This window comes from Entelurus aequoreus, linkage group LG03 (genome assembly GCF_033978785.1).
Source record: "Entelurus aequoreus isolate RoL-2023_Sb linkage group LG03, RoL_Eaeq_v1.1, whole genome shotgun sequence".
NCBI classification, from domain to species: Eukaryota; Metazoa; Chordata; class Actinopteri; order Syngnathiformes; family Syngnathidae; genus Entelurus; species Entelurus aequoreus.
In genome coordinates, this window is record NC_084733.1 from 77,755,704 (window position 1) to 77,780,533 (window position 24,830).

The following is a 24,830-nucleotide window of genomic DNA, read 5'->3' on the forward strand; positions in this document are numbered from 1 at the left end:
GATTAGCTAACAGGTTTTCTGATTCAGCTAACACATTTTCTGATTTAGCTAACACGTTTTTTGTTTTAGTTAACAAGTTTTCTGATTTAGCTAACATGTCTTTTACGTTTTTTAAGTCTAACGCATTTTCTAATTTAGCTAACACGTTTTTTGATTTAGCTAACAAGTTTTCTGATCTAGCTGACAAGTTTTCTCATTTAGCTAACACATTTTCTGATTTAGCCAACAAGTTTTCTGCCTTAGCTAACAAGTTTTCTGATTTAGCTAACAAGTTTTTTGTGATTAGCTAACAGGTTTTCTGATTCAGCTAACACATTTTCTGATTTAGCTAACACGTTTTTTTGTTTTAGTTAACAAGTTTTCTGATTTAGCTAACATGTCTTTTAAGTTTTTTAATTCTAACGCATTTTCTGATTTAGCTAACACGCTTTTTGATTTTGCTAACAAGTTTTCTGATTTAGCTGACAAGTTTTCTGATTTAGCTAACACGTTTTCTGATTTAGCTAACAAGTTTTCTGATTCAGCTAACACATTTTCTGATTTAGCCAACAAGTTTTCTGCCTTAGCTAACAAGTTTTCTGATTTAGCTAGCACGTTTACTGATGTAGCTAACACGTTTTGTGATTTAGCTAACAAGTTTTTTGTGATTAGCTAACAGGTTTTCTGATTCAGCTAACACATTTTCTGATTTAGCTAACACGTTTTTTTGTTTTAGTTAACAAGTTTTCTGATTTAGCTAACATGTCTTTTACGTTTTTTAATTGTAACGCATTTTCTGATTTAGCTAACACATTTTTTGATTTCGCTAACAGGTTTTCTGATTTAGCTGACAAGTTTTCTGATTTAGCTAACAAGTTTTTTGTGATTAGTTAACAGGTTTTCTGATTCAGCTAACACATTTTCTGATTTAGCTAACACATTTTCTGAGTTAGCTAACACGTTTTTTTGTTTTAGCTAACAAGTTTTCTGATTTAGCCAACAGGTTTTCTGCTTTAGCGAACAATTTTTCTAATTAAGGCTAACGCATTTTCTGATTTAAATAACACATTTTCTGATATAGCTAACTAGTTTTCTGCTTTAGCTAACAAGTTTTCTGATTTAGTGAACAAGTTTTCTGCTTTAGCTAACACATTTTCTGGTTTAGCGAACAAGTTTTCTGCTTTAGCTAACACATTTTCTGGTTTAGCTAACAAGTTTTGTGATTCAGCTAGCAAGTTTTCCACATTCAAATGAAAAATTCCCACTTTCCCCATAATTCACCATTTTCTATGCAGCGTTTCATTCCCACATATTTCCTTCCCGATGTTGTTGTTTGTGTTATCAAAAAGGATGTCTCGCTTGTCGTTTTTAGAGCGAGGTTAAAGGTCATCACTCACCGACGGGAAGGCCGACGGTCAACGCGGCGGCCACGAGGCATCCGGACGACGCGCCGCAGATTCTGGAAGCTCCGTGGACCAAGCGGGGCGCTCGCTCCAAGATGCAGGTCAGCGCTCCCAAGTAGTAGACGCTCCTGAAGCCACAGCCGGCCATTGAGATGTTCCACTCCTCGTCCATGTCTGCTGTGGCGCGCCATCCACAGATCTTCTCTGCACGCTTTCATCACCGCCTGCTGCTCTCTTTCAGGCAATCATGTGCGTGTTGCGCAACTTCCAAGGTCAGTTTACTACAAGTATTTTCATAACACACACACACACCCACACACACATTCATAACAACTCACTGACCTCATTCCACTCACTCAGAAATAATAAACAAACACATTCACAGTATACGTTATATATTTTTACCCGATAAAAATCAATGACAATTGATGAAAATAAAATTTTAAAAAAGGACACTTATAAAAAAGTATCATTATTTTATATATTTTTTTATTATATTATATGTGCAAACTAAATATTTCAATTTGAACCAAATGAGCTAACTAACTCACTGACACTGTTGGTGGGAGAATTATGCTGATCTCAGGATTGATAAATTGAGAAAAAATTAATATTTCTTTCTCTTTGAAAACAACCCTGTCGACTCATGTTTTATAATATTATATACAAAAATATTTTAAGCATTTTATTTATTTTTTTAAGAAAAAATAAATTGAGTATGTTTGTATGTATATATATATGTGTGTATACATATGTATATATATATATACACACACACACACACCCTTATTTTTGAGATATTCATTTAAAATAAATCTAAAAAATAAGGGTATTTGTAATGATTATTTTGACAAATATCTAAACATACATAAGTAAAATAAATAAACCAGTAAAAGTCAAGATATTCACTTTTATCACAAATTCTTAGGGAAAAATAAGAGTATATATATATATATATATATATATACCCTTAATTTTCTCAGAAAATAAAGGTACTATACATATATACACATATATATACATACACACAGTATAAACAATATATACACACACACACTCTTATTTTTTAGATATTCAAAAAGTTGAGATATTCATTTGAAATGTTTTTCAAAAATAAGGCTATTTTTTTATGATTATTTTATATATATATACTGTGTGTATATATATATTCATATATATATATGCATACATACATATATATATATATATATATATATATATATATACTTTAATTTTTCCAATTTTTTTTTGATTTTTCAAAGTTAATATCTTGTCTTTTACTTGTTTATTTTATATATATATATATATATATATATATATATATATATATATATATATATATATATATATATATATATATATATATATATATATATATATATATATATAATAAACAAGTAAAAGGCAAAAAGGCATGATATTCACTTTGAAAAATTAAAAATTAAAAAAAAAAATTAAAGTATATATATACATACACCCTTATTTTTTAGATATTCAAATCGTCTATATATATATATATATATATATATATATATATATATATATATATATATATATATATATATATATATATATATATATATATATATATATATATATATATATATATATATATATAACAAATAAATAATTAAAAGTCAAGATATTCACTTTAAAAAATCTAAAAATGTTTGAGAAAATAAGAGTGTATATATATTCCCTTAATTTTCTCAGAAAATAAAGATACTATATATATATATATATATATATATATATATATATATACTACCGTTCAAAAGTTTGGGGTCACCCAAACAATTTTGTGGAATAGCCTTCATTTCTAAGAACAAGAATAGACTGTCGAGCTTCAGATGAAAGTTCTCTTTTTCTGGCCATTTTGAGCGTTTAATTGACCCCACAAATGTGATGCTCCAGAAACTCAATCTGCTCAAAGGAAGGTCAGTTTTGTAGTTTCTGTAACGAGCTAAACTGTTTTCAGATGTGTGAACATGATTGCACAAGGGTTTTCTAATCATCAATTAGCCTTCTGAGCCAATGAGCAAACACATTGTACCATGAGAACACTGGAGTGATAGTTGCTGGAAATGGGCCTCTATACACCTATGTAGATATTGCACCAAAAACCAGACATTTGCAGCTAGAATAGTCATTTACCACATTAGCAATGTATAGAGTGTATTTCTTTAAAGTTAAGACTAGTTTAAAGTTATCTTCATTGAAAAGTACAGTGCTTTTCCTTCAAAAATAAGGACATTTCAATGTGACCCCAAACTTTTGAACGGTAGTGTATATATATATGAAGTTGAGATATTCATTTAAAGAATATTTAAAAAATAAGGGTATTTTTTAATGATTATTTTGACATATATACAGTACAGGCCCAAAGTTTGGACACACCTCCTCATTCAATGCATTTTCATGACTATTTACATTGTATGATTGTCACTGAAGGCTTCAAAACTATGAATGACCACATGTGGAGTTAACAGAAAAAGGTGAAATAACTAAAAACATGTTTTATATTCTGGTTTCTTCCAAATAGTTACCCTTTGCTCAGATTACTGCTTTGCACAGTCTTGGCATTCTCTCCATGTGCTTCAAGAGGTAGTCACCTGAAATGGTTTTCCCTTCACAGGTGTCATAGTTTTAATGCCTTCAGTGATAATCTACAATGTAAATAGTCATGAAAATAAAGAAAATGCATTGAATATATATATATATATATATATATATATATATATATATATATATATATATATATATATATATATATATATATACACACACATACATATATATATCTATATGTCATGACATTTTTGACCTATCGTGGATAGTTGCCGGTTGAAAAGGTTCAAGAGTTACGTTTTCATAACATGTTGACGTTAGGACACAGTGCAAAGGGGAGGGGAAGTTGAGAGGGTGAGTCGAGTTCACACGGCCTGCAACTACTTACTGCAAGCCACATGACAATCATTAGTACTAGGTAGTGCTAACGAGAGGAACACATGTTTTCCCCATAAGAAGCCATTTTTAAAGTACAATGGCGGTCCATGTACCACAAACCCATTGGAACACACAGAGGACATCACTAAAACTACACAAAATCAAATATAACCTGTACCACAGCGGCATCTGCTGGATCTGATGGGTCATTGCCCCTCTTGGCTCCGTTGGTTAAATAACAGGAAACAACTCTTGCGTTAAAGCTAGCATCGTTGCTAATGTTAAACATTTTCGACGAGTGTCTCAAGTCCAGCTCAGGGGTCCATTTGCAGTCGGGGACCTTCTTTTGTTGGCCTGCAGTTAAAGAAAATGTAAAGGTATTTAACCGCTTAGATAGGGATAAGTACTGTTCACATTTTAAACGACACAGGTAGCAATTCCTGGTACCAGGGAATTGATACCGGTACTAATTTTTGACTCTTAGTGTAAATTAATGTTAACTGTTGAATAATACAATTAAATTTCTTAATGTAACATTTATAAATGAGCTGATAATGATATTTGTGCTGTCCAGTTGTTATATCTTGTTTTCTTGTCCAATTTGAGACTCAAACTGTAGTACGTGTACTACTAGTCGTACGCCCATGAATCACTTTAATAAATTACTGTTTTATTTTCCTATCTTCAAACTGTCTTTAATGTTACAGTAGCCAAAACTATTCAATATAATTGTTAAATAAAACCTCTGCCTTGTTTATAATGAATACTTAGGCCTATTGTGCAACTGTATTTTAATGTGGGTCCTTCTGGTGGTACTTGGAGAGCCAAACGTTTTCTCAGGTTGTACTTTTTGAAACGGTTTTGAGAACCACTGGCACAGGCTATCTATGGTATGTTTTCTAACTCGGAAGTAGCACTTTCCAGGAAGCTGAGTGTGTTGTGTTGCGCCCGACAAAGTGTTTGTACTGTAAGTATCGCGCTTATTACACACCAGCTGTTTGACTGTAACATTCATCTGAGTTGTAGTTCTCATTACCAAATTTGGAGGTGTTGAAATGGCCATGTAAAATCGCTGATGCTAATAGTAGCCTGTCTATGGAAAATTCTATGTAAATTAGCATGAAGCTAGTGCGTTTTGGGAGAGTGGAGCCTTACTTTACTTTTAAATCTGTTCTACCAAGCACACTTGCTTTGTTGGTGTTGAAAATTGCAACATTACTTAGAGGGATTTTGGCTAAGTTCTGCTTGCCCGATTGTTTACGTGAGTCGCTGTTTAGTCTGATTTTTTTTATACTCCCCGGGGAGTATAAAAAAAATCCCTCTGAAATAAGACAATACAACATATTCCATTTTACGACATATAATTGCTTTACCAAAATAAAGCCTATAGTACAAAATAGGTAAAGAAAAGTAACCAATTCAAATCCTTTGGCTTTTTGACCCCAAAGACATCCTGTACTAAATGTATTTCATGAGGTTGTCAATAATATCAACAATGTAACAATTTTATCATAACAACAACTAAAACACATATTTGGGGGAAAAAGAGAACTGAAAAATGGTAATTTAATGACATTCGTGAATTACCCTACCAATGTTTGGCTGGATCTGCCCACCCAGGGGCGCCGCTAGGGATTTTGGGCCCCATGAAAAGAATCTTTACAGGGCCCCCAACACAGCGGCAACATTTTTTGATGCTATTTTACATACAATTATGCATTTTAATGGTATTTTTGACTATCATTACCATATTTTTGAAAGAAGAACAGCATCACAGTTGACATGTACAGTAGGGGAAGAACTGAGCACTCTGAATACAATGGAATTAGTTTTGAGTCATTTATTTGCTGCACCACTGATTCTTAAATTGGAAATAAACTCTTCCATGAAAAAATAGCAATTATAATCAGTGGAGAGAAAAAAATCTCAGCAAAAACAAAAACGCCATCAGAATACAAAATGGCCATATATGATTATTCATAATTTAAGTAGAACTTAATATATGAAAGAATGGTAAATATATATATAATATATCTGTTATATTATATATATATTTACCACTCTGTTCAGAATGAGGCATCATTTTGACGGAGGGGAGATCAACTATTATTGAATAAGAACAGCTTGATAAATGTTTGACTGGATTTATTATTTAACTAATATAGCAGTCAAATGTAAAAATCCAGAGTTTTCTTGAGCTAACATGGTGAGAAAAGTGAGCTAGCTTATTACCACAGACAGGGACAAAGTTAATATGCATAACTTTCCACCAAACTAACAAACACACCTTTTTTAAAAAAATATTGGGTGACATATTGTCGACCCTTCAACTCCTTCTCCTCTCTTATTTTCTTTTCCTTTCTTTTTTGGCTGCCTGATTTTTGAGGCATACTGCTGTCTCCTCCGCTTTGCCCGCAGTGGCGCTGTCTGACTGTGACAAATCGCCGGTGCTCTACCTGCAGCTGATCCAGTCGGACTGAACCATTTTACGTAAATAGAGGGGGGAAGGGAGGGCCCTGCAGGTGTTGATGCTTCCAAAACGAATAAAGGTATTGTTACCAGGACATGGAAAATAAAACATGTGTGATTATATGTTAGTTAATAACTTAGTGTCATTATTTTTTCTGTATTATAATTTCATCATCATTAGGGGCCTCTCTGGGCCCCCCTCCATCATGGGCCCCTAGAATCCGTCTCCTTTACCCCCCCTTTTCGGCGCCCCTGCCCCTGCCCCTACGGATTGGTTGAGAGTGGTCACGTGACTCAATTTTACAACCCAGCTCCGAGTGTATTCATTTACAAGACGAAGAAGAAGAAGATTGTCTTGACTCGGACACCATTTTGGTCGAGTGTCAGTCAAGATTTTCGACACAAAACTTTTATTTTGAAACAATGAGCATTCCGGTGGTGGACTTCGGCGTGTGCAGCCTTAAAGTGCAGGACACCTCCCGCGCAAACTTGGAGCCTCTGAGCAGAGACTTAAAGACAGCTTTCACCGAAGTGGGCTTCGTCTTCTTGGACAACACCGGCATCACCCAGGCGGAGGTGAGACTTTAAAAAAAGTAACAAGTAGCGGAAGTTATTAAGTTTAAGCTCCTCCTCTTCCGCTACTCGGTAGACGGGCATGAACGTTTTTCTCTCTGTGGTCTACGTTTGCATCCAATACGTGTGTAATACTTAATGTAAATGTCAGAATTGTGTGTAAAAGTATAATGTGGTGCCTAATTCTAAAAAAAAACGTAAAACCACTTCGCTACGTCAGGCTGTTTTTTTTAATTATTTTTATTTTATTATTATTATTTTTTAATTTTATTAACCTTTATTTATAAATTTCAACATTTACAAACAGTTGAGCAATAATAATCAAAAACAGTACAAAACAGCGCCAGGGGGTTGTAAATTCAAAGTAACTAAAATAGAATGCTAAATATATATATATAATAAACAAAGTGCAAAGCCATAGGCTCACTCAATCTCAGTAAATAACTTAAATTTGGAACACAGCATCATCGTTTTCACAGCTTTTTGGTTGTTAGAGGTAAAGAGTGTTTTAATGTAGAGTTCTGAATCTTTTTTAAAGGCACAAAAAACATGTCGGGTATTGAGAAACTTATATTTATGAAAATCAAACTTAGCCAATAGTATAATGAGGTTGCAAAGGTAAAATTCCTTTTCACATTTTTTTTCATACAGTGTAAATCCAAATAGCACCTCTTTAAAACAAAGCACAAATTTGTCATGAATATTGTCCAGGATGAAGCGACAGATGCCCTGCCATAGTGATCAAGAGTGCTTTCACAAGTCCAAAACAGGTGGTAAACAGTCTCTGGATGCATGTTACATAAGGTGCAGGTAACATCAATGTCCTTCTTGTATCTAACCATTACAGTCTTTACAGGGTAATAACGATGAATGATTTTAAAAGATATCTCTTTGACTTTGTTGGTAAGTAAATACCTGTTAGGAAGGGACCACGTTTTGACCCAGCAGATGTCATTCACAACATTATTCCAGAGCGCAATTACATAGGAGACAGACACACAATCATTTTGGAATAAGCTGCGGACGTCAGGCTGGTTTTAATTTACTTCCGCATTGGCGACGGAACGACTACGGTGGCCCTAAAGGTTAAATCTGGCTGTCTTGATTGAGGTCAGAGACCTGTGTGAAGTAGGCCCTCCTTATCATTGTAAATATTAAAATAATTAATAATAAAATAGTATTAAGATAAACATTATAATACTTAGTCTAGGGGTCGGCAACCCAAAATGTTGAAAGAGTCATATTGGACTAAAAGTAAAAAAAAATAAAAAATCTTTCTGAAGCTGCAAAAAAATGTAAAGCCTTATATAAGTCTTATAATGAAGGCAACACATGATGTAAGTCCAATCCAATCCACTTTATTTATATAGCACATTTAAAACAACAACAATGTTTCCAAAGTGCTGCACAAAAATATTAAAAACAAGATTCAAATACTATCCTTAACTCCACCAATGACTGAATAAAAACTAAACAAATACTATAAAAACAGTGTACAAATAAATATAATTAAAAACGTTTTTAAAGGATAAAACCAATTAAAACAATAAATAGAAATACAAATTTAAAAACACAGAGGACCACACAACTCACGTAGTGTTAAAAGCCAGGGAATAAAAATGGGTCTTAAGACGAGACTTAAAACACTCCACTGCGGGGCAGAGTGTTCCAGAGCTTAGGGCCAACCACAGAGAAGGCCCTGTCTCCCCTGGTTTTAGGTCTCGTCTTGGGCACCACAAGCTGGAGCTGGCTCTCTAAGTGTCTATATCAGCTATATTAGACTACTATCAAAATGACTATGTGTCGCAGGCTGATGCAAGTCTTCGTAGACAGAAATGTTGAAATGTAATATTTATTCTACACATTTTTACAACATTGGAAAACTTTTCAGAGGGTGTGATAACTCCTGGAAATTACTGGCTTAGAATGGCCAAAGGTAAAGATGTGTGTGTTCAAGTTGAAGGAAACGGAAACTACAAATACAATTACGTCAAATATACCTAAAATACGTTGCATTACGTACATACAGCTAGCATAAATAGCTTGTTAGCATCGATTAGCTTGCAGTCATGCAGTGACCAAATATGCCTGATTAGCACTCCACACAAGTCGATAACGTCAACAAAGCTCACCTTTTGTGGATTCATGCACAGCATAAAACGTTTGATGGACAAAAAGAGACAAAGAAGGAGTGGCATAAAAAACGTCATTCTGTGGCAGCATCAAAGAAACTTGTACATGTTTGTCCTCCTACAGAAACCATATTAAAACGAAAAATATATATTTTTCCTTATCTTTTTTCATTTTCATATATTTTTGAAAAAGCTCCAGGGAGCCACTAGGGCGGCGCGTTGCCGACCCCCGACTTAGTCAAAGAAAATTGCAGCACAAACAAATGGGACAAGTTTAGGGAGATGTTGACAAGATAGGGGAGCTGGAAGATGTCACTAGTCAGAAAATGTATTTTAGAATAACTTAAAATTGATAACGGCACAAACAAACAAAAAAATACAGCAAAAAACAGCACAAACTAATGGCAGTGTTATTTTAATATTTGCAATGATATGGGGCGCAACTTTACACAGGTGGCCCAGGGAACTTAACTAATTATCAAACTGAAAATATAGAAGTCTAAGATATGAGAGTAAGTGTTTTTTTTCTGAGGGTTATAGTTGTAAAAGTGAGCTTCTGTGCAGGTGGATGATGTCATGGACGCTTCCAGGAGGTTCTTCCTGCTGCCAGACCACCTGAAGCAGCCATTGAGCAGGAAGACATTCCCAAACTCTCCCAACCACGGCTGGGTATCCCTGGAAACTGAAAGGTGTTTTGTTTTTTTAATTTTCCCGTGAAAGGGGTCAGGCCTTCATGCTTGTATATAATGTTTTGTCTTTAAAAAGTTAAAATCACGTGTTAGGTCAGGTGTGTCAAACTCGTTTTTATTGAGGGCCACAGCGCAAGTGTCAAACTCAAGACCTGGGGGCTAGATCTGGCCCGCCACGTCATTTATTGTGGTCTGCGAAAGCCTGGAAATAATATGCGTCAATAAAGTACTTGTTTTCCCATTTTGACATGAAAAAAATACATTTACTGCACGCAATTGCATATGTTTTGAACTTCAATATTATATCATAATCCAACAAAATATTTCATTATCAAACATGGAAAACAATTTTTGTAACAGTAAAAATACCGTATTTTCCTACTTTTTTCAAACCCTGCGGCTTACAAAACCGTGCCGCTAATTTATGGATTTTTTTATTCACTAATGTTCATAAAACACAGAGAGAGACACTAAAAAAGTGTGTTATTGTTTGTGCTATTGTGCCATCTTTTGAATGAGTTCGCTCACTGCAGGTGAGGCGCGTTGAAAATGTACTTCCTGTTTCGTGCCTTGAACCGGATGTATAACCGGCCATAGCGTTTCTGCTCGAAATGATTCTTCATTCATCACTCATTAATTAGTAAGTGAATACTGGAGTAAGATCCGACTTAATTGTCATCTACAGGTTAAACCCACTAAAGCCTGGAGACCTAAAAGAAGCGTTCAACATGTCCTCACTGCATCGTGACATAGTGAGTACCACAGACCAGGTTTAATCTGTTTTTGGGTACAAAGTCCAAGCATCAACTTCACTGATAAAGCCACAATATGACTTTGTACTTGTCACATGCTAACTGTTGGCATGCAATTTCTTTGGCCAATTTTGCAGCCAAACACACAGGCATTTATAACTTGGTACATTACATAATGCTAACTGTTAGCATGCTAACGTTAGCATTTAAGTACGGCTCGTACATTTCAGCATTCACACGCAATTTCTCAGGAAATTGCTTATTCTATTTTTTTGTGTAATGTTCTAATGTTTTTATTTTGAGTACCTCAGACCTGGTTTTATCTGTTTTGGATACAAAGTCCCAGCTTCTTTAGCATGCATCAACCTCACTGATAAAGCCACTCAATGAATCAGTCACTCCATTTGTATTCATTTCATCAAGTCAGTGATGTCAGCATTAGGCCAAAAGGTTCTAGAATTGTTCCGCCATTTGGACAGAAATGGCCCTCCCCTGAGGTTGCGGCGGGATTCCGGGAGACCCAGACGGCCTTTTTCCATCGCTGCAAAGAGCTGAGTCTGCGGATTCTGAAGGTGATGGCCCACAGTCTGGACCTGGACCCCGACGTGTTCCTGAGCGCTCACCGCCTGATCGGAGGTACGCGCCGGTCCCCGCGTCTCCGTCTTCTGCCTTTTGTTTGGCAAAGCGGCCAATTCGGGCAGTGAGCCACCGCATCCAGCAGAGGGAGCTGTGGTGAAAAACACCCGCTGTTTTGTTTTTCTTGAAGCCGATGAGAACTCAACGACGCTGCGTTCGCTGTACTACCCGCCGGTCAACAGAGAACTGGCCAAGGAGGGCCAGCTGAGGTGTGGCGAGCATTCCGACTACGGGAGCATCACCTTGTTGTTCCAGGATTCTGAAGGTCTGCAGGTGAGGGAAGTTGCACTGCGAGGGGTGTATATTGTAGCGTCCCGGAAGAGTTAGTGCTGCAAAGGGTTCTGGGTATTTGTTCTGTTGTGTTTATGTTGTGTTACGGTGCGGATGTTCTCCCAAAATGTGTTTGTCATTCTTGTTTGGTGTTGGTTCACACAGTGTGGCGTATATTTCTAACAGTGTAAAAGTTGTTTATACGGGCACTGTACTGTTGATTAAGTATGGCTTGCATTCACATGTTTGTGCATACAGACGCCGCACATATTTTGTGATCGGGCCGGCACGTTGTTAGAATGGATGCAAAGCAGACGTGACGACAGCTTGTAGTCGACGTTAAAGGCAGTGCTGTTAAGGCACGCCCCCAAGACTGTGGTCCTGGCGGACTACGAGATATAATGACTGATGAACACCTTCGTTCGATAATGAAGGTTGCCTCAGCTCAGCCTGAGCCCCGACATTAATGAACTAGCATCCAAGAAAAGATGGCAGGTATCTGGCTTGGGCACATCAAATTAGATCAGTGTGTTGCAAACTAAGCAGTTTAAAGTCATGAATGGTTGGTTTATTCATTGTGATTTTATTTTCTAATTTATTAGCCTGTGGAAAAAGTTAATGTTGATATTTACCTCAGAAGGCTGCAAATAGAAAAGAGGCATTCAATTTTTATTTATATTGTATTTGATATGCCATTGATATTTTTTAATTATTATTATTATTATTATTTGAAACTTGATTTTGCATGTCACTATAAAGTTATATAAGCCTTGCTTGTTCAATATTCAATGCAAAACTTTTTTGGGTCCCTATTAAAAGGTTAGTTTGTTCAACCTTGGCCCGCGGCTTTGTTCAGTTTTAAATTTTGGCCCACTCTGTATTTGAGTTTGACACCCCTGCTCTAAACGGTACAGAATAAATTATACTACTGCTTGTATGTGTTATATGCAAACAGCTTACCTGCAAAACAATTAAAACAGCGTTACAACCGTAGCTTGATGCATCTGCTTTTTTTCATATCCGGTACTGACAGACTTACCAAAGGCACCAAGCGCCCTCTGCTGGTGTAACTAAATATCGCATGCTGCATAGAAATACATACTAAACCTTGACATCAAATCAAATCCAACAAAAAAATTAGTCTATAAACAATATTTAAATCGAGTTTTCTGACCTTAAAGAGTTTTTATTGGGGGGGGGGGCAACTATTTTAATCCAAGTAAATCACTTAGTGCCACACAAGCGCTATATCGATCTTTAGCTATAAGTTAATGCGAGCTAACAAGACAGGATTTGCTTGATGGGCTCTCACGGGATTCACTGTGACCTTCGCCACGCCAACCGGCAATAAGGAGGCTCCAAACCGGAATTTTTGCTATTTTGATACATTTTCTACATTAAAGATACTAAAACCAATACAACATACTGTAGATACCATGAATTGATTTACGTGGTGTTACCATTTAGTGGTCAATTGTACGGAATATGTACTGTACTGTGCAATCTACTAATAAAAGTTTCAATCAATCAATAAATACAATATTTTCTCATCTATCTGAACACAACATCCGTATCTTAGCTTTGTGTTATCGGTAACAAAGTATATTCTACGTAATTTTGGCCTAAATACGCATATTCAAGCTAGAAAATGGCTAAATGAACTAAAAATATCAATACCGTAGTATTGGCCACGAGACGAGACCAAAACAATGAGACGGTGCTGTTTAGTATCGTGGACATTGATTGGCTCAGCCTCAGGCAGCATTACTGACATTAGTATGCTAACTTTTTTAGCCAAATTTGCAGCCGATTTCCTCAGACTAATAACTTTGTTACTTGACACATGCTAACATTAACGTACTAACTTTTTTAGCCAATTTTCCAGCCGAACACCTCAGTCATTTGACTTGGTACTTGACCCATGCTACCTGTTAGCATTCAGGCATGCTAACTGTTTTTTGCCAATTGTTAAAGCCCAACACCTCAGAGTCATACAACTTGGTACTTTACACAAGCTAACAATAAATTACTAACGTTTTTAGCCGATTTTATAGCAAAACACCTCAGAGTCATATGACTTGGTACTTGACCCATGCTAACTGTTAGCATTCGAGCATCTAACTTTTTAAACCAGCTTATAGCTGAACATATTAATTCAATGAACATCATCCACTTCTTTCTTGTTCCCATGGTTGGGAAATTAGCGCTATATCGATCTTTAGCTATAAGTTAATGCGAGCTAACAAGACAGGATTTGCTTGATGGGCTCTCACGGGATTCACTGTGACCTTCGCCATGCCAACCGGCAATAAGGAGGCTCCAAACCGGAATTTTTGCTATTTTGATACATTTTGTACATTAAAGATACTAAAACCAATACAACATACTGTAGATACCATGAATTGATTTACATGGACCCCGACTTAAGCAAGTTGAAAAACGTATTCGGGTGTTACCATTTAGTGGTCAATTGTACGGAATATGTACTGTACTGTGCAATCTACTAATAAAAGTTTCAATCAATCAATCAATACATTATTTTCTCATCTATCTGAACACAACATCCGTATCTTAGCTTTGTGTTATCGGTAACAAAGTATATTCTACGTAATTTTGGCCTAAATACGCATATTCAAGCTAGAAAATGGCTAAATGAACTAAAAATATCAATACCGTAGTATTGGCCACGAGACGAGACCAAAACAATGAGACGGTGCTGTTTAGTATCGTGGACATTGATTGGCTCAGCCTCAGGCAGCATTACTGACATTAGTATGCCAACTTTTTTAGCCAAATTTGCAGCCGATTGCCTCAGACTAATAACTTTGTTACTTGACACATGCTAACATTAACGTACTAACTTTTTTAGCCAATTTTCCAGCCGAACACCTCAGTCATTTGACTTGGTACTTGACCCATGCTACCTGTTAGCATTCAGGCATGCTAACTGTTTTTTGCCAATTGTTAAAGCCCAACACCTCAGAGTCATACAACTTGGTACTTTACACAAGCTAACAATAAATTACTAACGTTTTTAGCCGATTTTATAGCCAAACACCTCAGAGTCATATGACTTGGTACTTGACCCATGCTAACTGTTAGCATTCGAGCATCTAACTTTTTAAACCAGCTTATAGCTGAACATATTAATTCAATGAACATCATCCACTTCTTTCTTGTTCCCATGGTTGGGAAATTAGCGCTATATCGATCTTTAGCTATAAGTTAATGCGAGCTAACAAGACAGGATTTGCTTGATGGGCTCTCACGGGATTCACTGTGACCTTCGCCATGCCAACTGGCAATAAGGAGGCTCCAAACCGGAATTTTTGCTATTTTGATACATTTTGTACATTAAAGATACTAAAACCAATACAACATACTGTAGATACCATGAATTGATTTACGTGGACCCCGACTTAAGCAAGTTGAAAAACGTATTCGGGTGTTACCATTTAGTGGTCAATTGTACGGAATATGTACTGTACTGTGCAATCTACTAATAAAAGTTTCAATCAATCAATCAATACATTATTTTCTCATCTATCTGAACACAACATCCGTATCTTAGCTTTGTGTTATCGGTAACAAAGTATATTCTACGTAATTTTGGCCTAAATACGCATATTCAAGCTAGAAAATGGCTAAATGAACTAAAAATATCAATACCGTAGTATTGGCCACGAGACGAGACCAAAACAATGAGACGGTGCTGTTTAGTATCGTGGACATTGATTGGCTCAGCCTCAGGCAGCATTACTGACATTAGTATGCTAACTTTTTTAGCCAAATTTGCAGCCGATTGCCTCGGACTAATAACTTTGTTACTTGACACATGCTGACTGTTAGCATGCTAACATTAACTTACTAACTTTTTAGCCAGTTTTCCAGCCAAACACCTCAGTCATTTGACTTGGTACTTGACTCATGCTAACTGTTAGCATTTAAACATGTCAACTGTTTTTTGCCAATTTTATAGCCCAACACCTCAGAGTCCTATAACTTGGTACTTGACACATGCTAACAATAAATTACTAAAGTTTTTAGCCGAACACCTCAGAGTCATATGACTTGGTACTCGACCCATGCTAACTGTTAGCATTCAAGTATGCTAAATTTTTAAACCAATTTTATTTTTATTCAATGAACATCATCCACTTCTTTCCCGTTGACATGGTTGGGAAACAAGCGCTATATCGATTTTTAGCTGTAAGTTAATGCGGAATTTTTGCTAAAGCAAATTGACAAATGACACTGATCCCTGTCCGTCTTTCAGGTGCGCCAACGCTCAGGTGAGTACACCTGTGCTCCTTGTGTGCCCGGGGCGGTTCTCGTTAACATCGCCGACCTCATGCAGCGCTGGACCAGTGACCGCTTTGTCTCTGTGGTGAGCACACACCCCTTTTTCTTTTACCTTCGTGTTAATCTTTTACCATAAAATCGTATTATTGTGCCGTAAAATAATGTTATGAACAACCTTTTAAAAAAAAAAAATAGACAGTTTTAGTTGAAAACATTTATTTTTGGGAATCAAGACTCCTTATTGGCTGTTCAACCTGTCCGTTAGCTCCACAAGGTCTTGCTGCCCCCTGCTGGCGACTGCAGTACACGACAGTCTCTGGCTTTCTTCGTGCAGCCGGACGACGAGGCCATCATCACCTGCATCGACGGATCCAACAAGTACCCCCCAGTCACGGGGGGCGCTTACCTCACCGAGCGGTTTGGCGACTCCTATGGCCAGGCTTGACACATGTATTAGCATTAGCATATTTGCAAACTTTGAGACAAATCGAGGCAATCGAAAGCTTTTTGCGCACAAGAGCGGGTCCAAAACTGTGTCATAAAGTGCTTATTAGCCCGCGGGACAATCATTAGCATTCCAATATTAGCATGATAGCTTTTTTTTGGTGCTAATTTTGCAGGTATACACCTCGGCGTCAAATATTTTGTTAGTTGATGAATGATACCTGTTAGCATGCTAACGTTAGTATGCTAGCTTTTATTAAGCTAATTTTGTAGGCATGCACCATTGTTACTTGATGCATGCTAATGTTAGAAGGCTAGCATTTGAAACTATTTTTAACCCTTGTGTGGTGTTCGGGTCTGTGGCAGTGACGTGCGGTGAGGTTCATGGCTGGTGAGGCACTGACTTCATCACAGTCAGATTTACAAACATATGAACCCAAAAGAGTATCTTATTCACCATTTGATTGGCAGCAGTTATGTTTAAAATCTCATACCAGCATTCTTCCCTGCTTGGCACTCAGCATCAAGGGTTGGAATTGAGGGTTAAATCACCAAAAATTATTCCTGGGCGCGGCGCCGCTGCTGCCCACTGCTCCCCTCACCTCCCAGGGGGTGATCAAGGGGATGGGTCAAATAAAGAGGACACATTTCATTACACCTAGTGTGTGTGTGACAATCATTGGTACTTTAACTTAACTTTAACTTTACACATACAAACTGTAGCACACAAAAAAGCACATTTAATTAAAAAAACGTTATGGTCTTACCTTTACTTATAAATGAAGTCCATGCGTCTCTGTTGTGCTGGATTAATGCACCCCCGCCGTAAAATAGATAGATAGATAGATAGATAGATAGTACTTTATTGATTCCTTCAGGAGAGTTCCCTCAGGAAAATTAAAATTCCAGCAGCAGTGTACAGAATTGAGATCGAATTTAAAAAAGTAAATAATGGGGGTATAAATGGAAACAAAATAGAAAAATATTACAGTAGAATAAAAACAAAAAGCATCAATGAGAATACAAATATAACAGTAAAGTAAAAATATAACAAGAGAAACTAGGCATTAGTGACAATGTTATGAAAACGTATTACACTGTTATTGTTTTGCATCCCCCGTCATTCTAGTACCCCCCTCCCTCCCAGAGAGGAGTTGTACAGTCTAATGGCGTGTGGGACAAAGGAGTTTTTTAGTCTGACGGGAGTGTTATATCTACTAAAGCCCACACTTGAACTTTCCACGTGCAAGATTGAATCTATTTAAAAAAGTTATTTAATAAGAAGCCAAAAAGTGCAAAAACAATAATGTTCGTGTTGGAGGAGTTGTGAATGAATGAAATATGAAATCCGTGCTGCAGTCTGCAGGTGTACCTAATGTTGTGGCCCAGCAGTCATTCACAACTCCTCCAACACGAACATTATTGTTTTTGCACTTTTTGGCTTCTTATTAAATAACTTTTTTAAATAGATTCAATCTTGCACGTGGAAAGTTTAAGTGTGGGCTTTAGTTGATATAACACTCCCGTCAGGGGGTGCATTTTACGGCGGGGGTGCATTCTCTACCACCAGGAGGCGGGATTACTGCGAGCCTCAGCCAGTGCGTCTTCGCAGCCGTTTTATGATTGCTCAGCACAAGAAATACTTACACACATACAGTTGTTGACAAAATACACTGTACATTACAGTGGCGTGCAGTCACTAGAGGCAGGGGAGGCGGGGCCTCACCTGCCATCATGGAAAGAAAAAAAATGTAAAAAGAAAAAAAAATTTATTAAATTGTTGTATGTATCCAGTGATTATACAAAAGTTATTTTCCGTTTAACTTCACCAGTTTTAGATTATTTTCATTTTTATTTTCACATTTGCCGTTCAAATACTGAGAAGAGACGGTGCGGTGATCAGCAGCCAGTTGAGGCACGTCACTGATTTGTGCCTCAACATGGATTGTGCGCAATGACTCGGCTAACTGCTGAGCTGCTGTGCAGTGAGACTGTATTGCTATATGAATTATATCAGCTAACTAAACTATGGCATAGTTTAGTAAGCGGAGGTATATAATGTACAGTGTATTTTGTCAACAACTGTATGTGTGTAACGTATTTCTTGTGCTGAGCATTCATAAAACTGCTGCAAAAAAACGTACTGTCTGAGGCTCGCAGTAATCCGGCCTCCTGGTGGTAGAGGGCGGTAGTGATCCCAGAGATCATTCCTCGCCGCAGAAGAAAAAAAAAAAAAAGTTTGCAAGTCAATTAGTGCAGCGATTGTTTATTTCCTCTCGCCTGGACTTTTATTAAAAACATGGAGGATTACATATGTAAAATAAAACAGTTTTCTAAACTGGACTTTCAATCGAAGCAGGAGGTAATAATTAAAGGTAGACCAACGCCGAAGCTAAAAGGTTTGCTTTTGACTTCGGGACAGAAGACCCGTTCTTTTCAAACGGCGTGGTACACACGCAAAGGCTGGCTGTGTGGATGTCCAGCAAGAAAGGTAAGACCATAATAATGGTTTTTTTATTAAATGTGCTTTTTTGTGTGCTACAGTTGTGTAAAGAATGCTGGCATGAGCTTTTAAACATAACCCGTTAACTGCTGCCAATCACATGGTGAATAAGATACTATTTAGGGTTCATATGTTTGTAAATCTGACTGTGATGATGCAGTGCCTCACCAGACATTAACCTCACCGCACGCCACTGGTACATTATATACCTCAGCTAACTAAACTATGGAAATGTATAATCTAGTTCATATAGCAATACGGTCTCACTGCACAGCAGGCCAGCAGTTAGCCGAGTCCGCAATCCATGTTGAGGCACAACGCAGTGACGTGCCTCAACTGGCTGCTGATCACAGCAAGTCTCTTCTCAGTATTTGAACGGCAAATGTGAAAATTCAGCGATTTTGAATAAAAATAATCCAAAACTGGTGAAGTTAAATGGAAAATAACTTTATAGTATAATCACTGGATACATATTACAATTTAATTATGTTTTTTTCTTTTTACATTTTTTTTCTTTCCATGATGGCACGTTAGGCCCCGCCTCACCTGCCTCCCCTGACTGCACGTCACTGGTCTGTGGGACCCGTTGTCATCCATCCCGTCCATCCATTTTCTACCGCTTATTCCCTTTTGGACGCGGGGGGTGCTGGAGCCTATGTCAGCTACAATCGGGCGGAAGGCGGGGTACACCCTGGACAAGTCGCCACCTCATCGCAGGGCCAACACAGATAGACAGACAACATTCACACTCACATCCACACACTAGGGCCAATTTAGTGTTGCCAATCAACTTATCCCCAGGTGCATGTCTTTGGAGGTGGGAGGAAGCCGGAGTACCCGGAGGGAACCCACGCAGTCACAGGGAGAACATGCAAACTCCACACAGAAAGATCCCGAGCCCGGGATTGAACCCAAGACAACTCAGGACCTTCGTTTTGTGAGGCAGATGCACTAACCCCTCTGCCACCGTGCTGCCCACCCGTTTTCATTTTTGATTAAAAGAAAAATGATACATTTAATTAATTTTTCAGACTGAGACTCACTGACTTTGGCTCATTTTCTGTGAAGAACATATATCAGAATACATATTTAATGACCATACACCCCCCCTACACATTTCTATTACATATAAGATGTCCGGGTCCACTGGACCCGGGGCTAATAGAAGTGTGGAAATTGATGTTCTGTGTACCACACACACACACACACACGGCAGGCCTAGACAGGAGGAGGACAGAGTGTAGGTACACAGAACATCAGAGGGTCAAATGTGCGAGAAAATGAGAGCAGACAGTGTTGACAAACAATGTTGCAACCTTGTGTGGGAACCGCAGGTGCAGAAACACAAAAGAAGAATCCCTGTGGGATGCAGAAACTGGCAGAGAAATTTTCCGTGCAACGTTCATATTGTTGTTACTCAGCCAGCATTTGTGGGTCTGATGGACCCGTTGCATTTTGTGGCTTTTAATGCCTCACAATCAAAACACTTTTATGTTAAAATGCTGAACAGATGTTTATTGGGATAAGGTAAACATCTGTTCAGAAGTAACCAAAGGGTCCTGAACCAAAATGCGAAAAAGAAAAAAGAAACACATGAAAACGAGGTAAACACCAGGAACACAAAAGGATGACACAAGGGCACAGAGCTCCTGCCAACAACAGCACCAAAAAGTATATATTAATTTCCTTTAATTGGCCGTTCCTCTTTCTCTCTGGCACTCATCGAGGGCGGACGCTCCCCTTTCCTCTCCCTTATCTCTCCTGCTTGCTTCTTTGTCTTGTCTTGTCTTAACTTTCTTGTTGCCTCTTTTTGCACTGCTCTCCAAATCTAAACATTGGAACTATTTAACTGGCCTCAACGAAATTGACAAGATCTTGGGTTTGGGGGAACCTGCTTGTCGTGACGGAGCGGTTGTTGCTGGACACGCGACGGACTCTTGAGAAGAAGGAGTGCCGCGTGCCTGGCCACCCTTTTCTGTCGAGGACGTGAAGATATCTACCTATTGGGAATTATGACAACAGGACATCTGCTGATTGGAGTAAGCGTTGCTCTGGTTTGTCGACAAATTGGAAGTTGCTGGCAGTCTTCAAAGTACCCCAAAGCTGCCACAATTGATTGGAGGATGCAGGAAGAACTGTGGACGCTCTTGTGATTTGGATAACATCAGACTGTCTGCCCCGCAGGATTTTTGAGGACCAGTCATAGACAATTTAGAGTGAAAAGCAAGTTTTATTTTCACTCGCATACAAAACATTCTAACTTGGATTGTTTCCCTGGCTTGGAGACTCTCCCGAAGGACAGTGCAGCGAAGACACAACAAACTCCCTTCTTGTCTCTCATGGACACACACCTGTTGTTGTTGACTTTGGACTAGCGACTGCACAAGATCAAGGCCGCGGATCAGGGACACACTGCAGGCTTACACACAAACATGCATCCAAAAAAATATACACTACACATACACACCCCACGCCCCCCCCCAACCCAACGCCCTCGACGCAAATCCCATAGGGGTGATGAAAGGATGGTCAGCGCCATCCATGCATCATCCATCCATCTATCCACCATCCATCTATCCATCATCCATCTATCCACCATCCATCCATCTATCCATCATCCATCTATCCACCATCCATCCAGCCATCATCTATCCATCATGAAACGGGTTAGTGCATTATGATGGTCCTGGGTTCGATCCCTGGGCTCGGGGTCTTTTTGTGTGGACCCTTGTGTGTAAATATATATATGTATGTATGTATATATATATATATATATATATATATATATATATATATATATATATATATATATATATATATATATATATATATATATATATATATATATTAGGGCTGTGAATCTTTGGGTGTCCCACGATTCGATTCAATATCGATTCTTGGGGTCACGATTCGATTCAAAATCGATTTTTTCGATTCAAAAGGATTCTCTATTCATTCATTACATAGGATTTCAGCAGGATCTACCCCAGTCTGCTGACATGCAAGCAGAGTAGTAGATTTTTGTAAAAAGCTTTTATAATTGTAAAGGACAATGTTTTATCAACTGGTTGCAAAAATGTAAATTTGTTTTAACTATTAAATGAACCAAAAATATGACTTATTTTATCTTTGTGAAAATATTGGACACAGTGTGTTGTCAAGCTTATGAGATGCGATGCAAGTGTAAGCCACTGTGACACTATTGTTCTTTTTCTTTTTTATAAAGGTCTAATGATAATGTCAATGAGGGATCTTTAATCACTGCCATGTTGAAATTGTAACTAATATTGATACTGTTGTTGATAATATTCATTTTTGTTTCACTACTTTTGGTTTGTTCTGTGTCGTGTTTGTGTCTCCTCTCAATTGCTCTGTTTATTGCAGTTCTGAGTGTTGCTGGGTCGGGTTTGGTTTTGGAATTGGATTGCATTGTTATGGTATTGCTGTGTATTGGTTTGTTGAATTGATTAATTAAAAAAAATAATTTAAAAAATAAAAAATAAATTTAAAAAATCTATTAAAAAAAAATTGATTTAAAAAAAAAGAGAATCGATTCTGAATCGCACAACGTGAGAATTGCGATTCGAATTCGAATCGATTTTTCCCACACCCCTAATATACAGTATATATACTGTACAGGCCAAAGGTTTGGACACACCTTCCCTTTATTACCATGACTATTTACATTATAGGTTGTCACTGAAGGCATCAAAACTATGACACCTGTGAAGTGAAAACCCTTTCACCCTTTCAAGCATATCGAGAGAATGCCAAGAGTGTGCAAAGCAGTAATCACAGCAAAGGGTGGCTATTTTGAAGAAACTAGAATGTAAAACATGTTTTCAGTTATTTCACCTTTTTTTGTTAGGTACATAACTCCACGTGTTCATTCATAGTTTCATAGTTTTGATGCCTTCAGTGACAATCGACAATGTAAATAGTCATGAAAATAAAGAAAATGCATTAAATGAGAAGATGTGTCAATATGTAAAGAATAAAACATTTTTTTTAGTTTGGGACTTCAGCTGATGGGCCACAATTTGGGGCCCGATGATACACTGCATTACCCAGAAGGCTTAGCGCTGTAGACGGTAACCAAAAGTATGTGTGACCTCCACGTGAGTATAATAAAGAGTTGATGTGTTGACACACGTTGTTGTTCCTTGACAAAGTAGATTGGCTAAAATATGCGGGGAAGTTGCGGACATTGGACAAAGTTGTGAGGCTGCACATGATTGGCAAGAATTGGTTGAGTTTGCGTGAATGGGCACAATTTCGACTGTTGTATCAAGAGTTGTTCAACTTTGACCTCGTGGGCATGTGACCAACTGGACTAAGGGAGTCTCAGAAAGATTTAAGGTCACAGAAACTGTTTATTTAACCAGTCCCAATTCAGCCATGACAAGTTCACTAATTCAAATAAAGGACGCCCAACAGCAGTTCTAGTTTCCACCTTCAATGTTGAAAATACATCTGTTTACTAATCCTTTCAGACAAAATTATGAAGATTTTTCAACATAAATGTAACCCTGCCTCCTTTTTTGGCCTATTTGCATAATAAACATTATACCCAATAAGATTATTAACAATTTCTGCCTCATGACATTACCTTTTGATAATGTCGTTCAGTGTGAGGAACCCAAGCAACATTTCTTAATAAGGAATATAATAAAATGATTATTTAAACTAGAAAACATTTGGAATATTTTAATAAAGCAGATGACTAGTTTATGACTTGATGAAGTGAATTGTTGGTTGCACGGAATCCACATGTAGCATATTAGCATATGTTCATCTATTACAGCTGTCACTTTGGATGAATAGGATTTTTTGTTACTTTTATTTAACAAAATAGAACATTTACAACAAATATGGCATCATTGTTTAGAAAAATACATTAAGATTGTCAGAACAGATAGTAAAAAAGAATACACATATGAAGACGGTAGTAAATAAATAAAATAAAAATATTAAATAGGAAAGAAATGTACTAGCAGCTTTACTTTGTTAGTTTTAAGGGAGAACTGCACCTTTTGGCAGGAATTTTGTCTATCATTCACATTCCTTGTGTAAGACAAGCACGCATATGTTTTTTTTAATGCATTCTAAAGCATAAATAAATGCTAGCAAAAGTCAGGTAACAATGTAGGAAATGGTATTCGCTCTATTTCGCCTATAAAGCGCTCTAAAAAACATCCAAAAGCCTCCATCAATGTGTATACGCGCTGCAAATGTAATGTAGTAGCATTTATAGTAACATAATATTAAAATTTTGGATAATTTTAAGCATGCGGCGGTGTAGTAATTTGCTTTTCTCTTTAATAACAGCAACACTACTACTCATGGCAGACTTCATGACAAACAGCAAATACTACTTTGGGAAAAATTATGATCCAGAAACGTATATTTCTGAGCCTGAACATAAGGAGGATGAGCAACAAGTTTTAGAATCTGAGAAATAAGAAGTTTCAGCAAATAGCAGTATTGCTAAGTGCTAAACAAGAAATATAAACTACGGACATAACAAAACAATCACTGACTGTACAATGTCTGCTCTCACTGGGACGCCGACTCATGGGATGTTTATACCTTCCTGTTTAGATGAAGAATCAATTGCAATCCGTGCGCAAATAAGGTCGCCATAAACGAGCATGTTTCGTGTCTTCCTCGCCATCTCCGGGTCTAAGTTGAATGTCAAAGTTGACCAACTTCTCGGTTTATGTCCACAACAT

The 24,830-nt window shown here is 37.4% G+C and overlaps 2 protein-coding genes across 4 annotated transcripts in view; one reads left to right on the plus strand and one right to left on the minus strand.

Moving 5' to 3' along the window:
* The window catches only part of LOC133646896 (patatin-like phospholipase domain-containing protein 2), a 16,047-nt gene extending 14,418 nt beyond the window's left edge, over positions 1–1,629 (minus strand). For both annotated transcript variants that reach the window (XR_009825378.1, XM_062042799.1), the window contains exon 1: positions 1,377–1,629. Coding sequence is in view for 1 of the 2 variants with exons in the window: in XM_062042799.1 (XP_061898783.1) it covers positions 1,377–1,554 (178 nt within the window). In the remaining variant the exon portion in view is untranslated. The remainder of the gene's footprint in view (positions 1–1,376) is intronic.
* LOC133646898 (uncharacterized) lies at positions 1,388–17,865 on the plus strand. Of its 2 annotated transcripts, XM_062042800.1 has the most exons (8): positions 6,852–6,877; positions 6,979–7,373; positions 10,067–10,191; positions 10,877–10,943; positions 11,423–11,579; positions 11,710–11,852; positions 16,126–16,236; positions 16,417–17,865. In XM_062042800.1, exons 2-8 carry the CDS (start codon positions 7,221–7,223, stop codon positions 16,594–16,596), a joined length of 936 nt encoding a protein of 311 aa, XP_061898784.1. In that variant the 5' UTR covers positions 6,852–6,877; positions 6,979–7,220; the 3' UTR covers positions 16,597–17,865. The 2 variants fall into 2 exon arrangements, with proteins under 2 accessions (XP_061898785.1, XP_061898784.1); XM_062042801.1 differs by lacking the exons at positions 6,852–6,877; positions 6,979–7,373 and adding an exon at positions 1,388–1,654.
* The last annotated feature ends 6,965 nt before the right edge of the window (positions 17,866–24,830 follow it).

Excerpts from the sequence above, each read along its gene's own strand:
- LOC133646898 (XM_062042800.1), top strand. The coding sequence starts at position 7,221 with ATGAGCATTCCGGTGGTGGACTTCGGCGTGTGCAGCCTTAAAGTGCAG. Across the intron at positions 10,944-11,422 it reads CCTCACTGCATCGTGACATA|AAATGGCCCTCCCCTGAGGT; the intron begins GTGAGTACCACA and ends CCATTTGGACAG. Across the intron at positions 11,580-11,709 it reads CGCTCACCGCCTGATCGGAG|CCGATGAGAACTCAACGACG; the intron begins GTACGCGCCGGT and ends TTTTTCTTGAAG.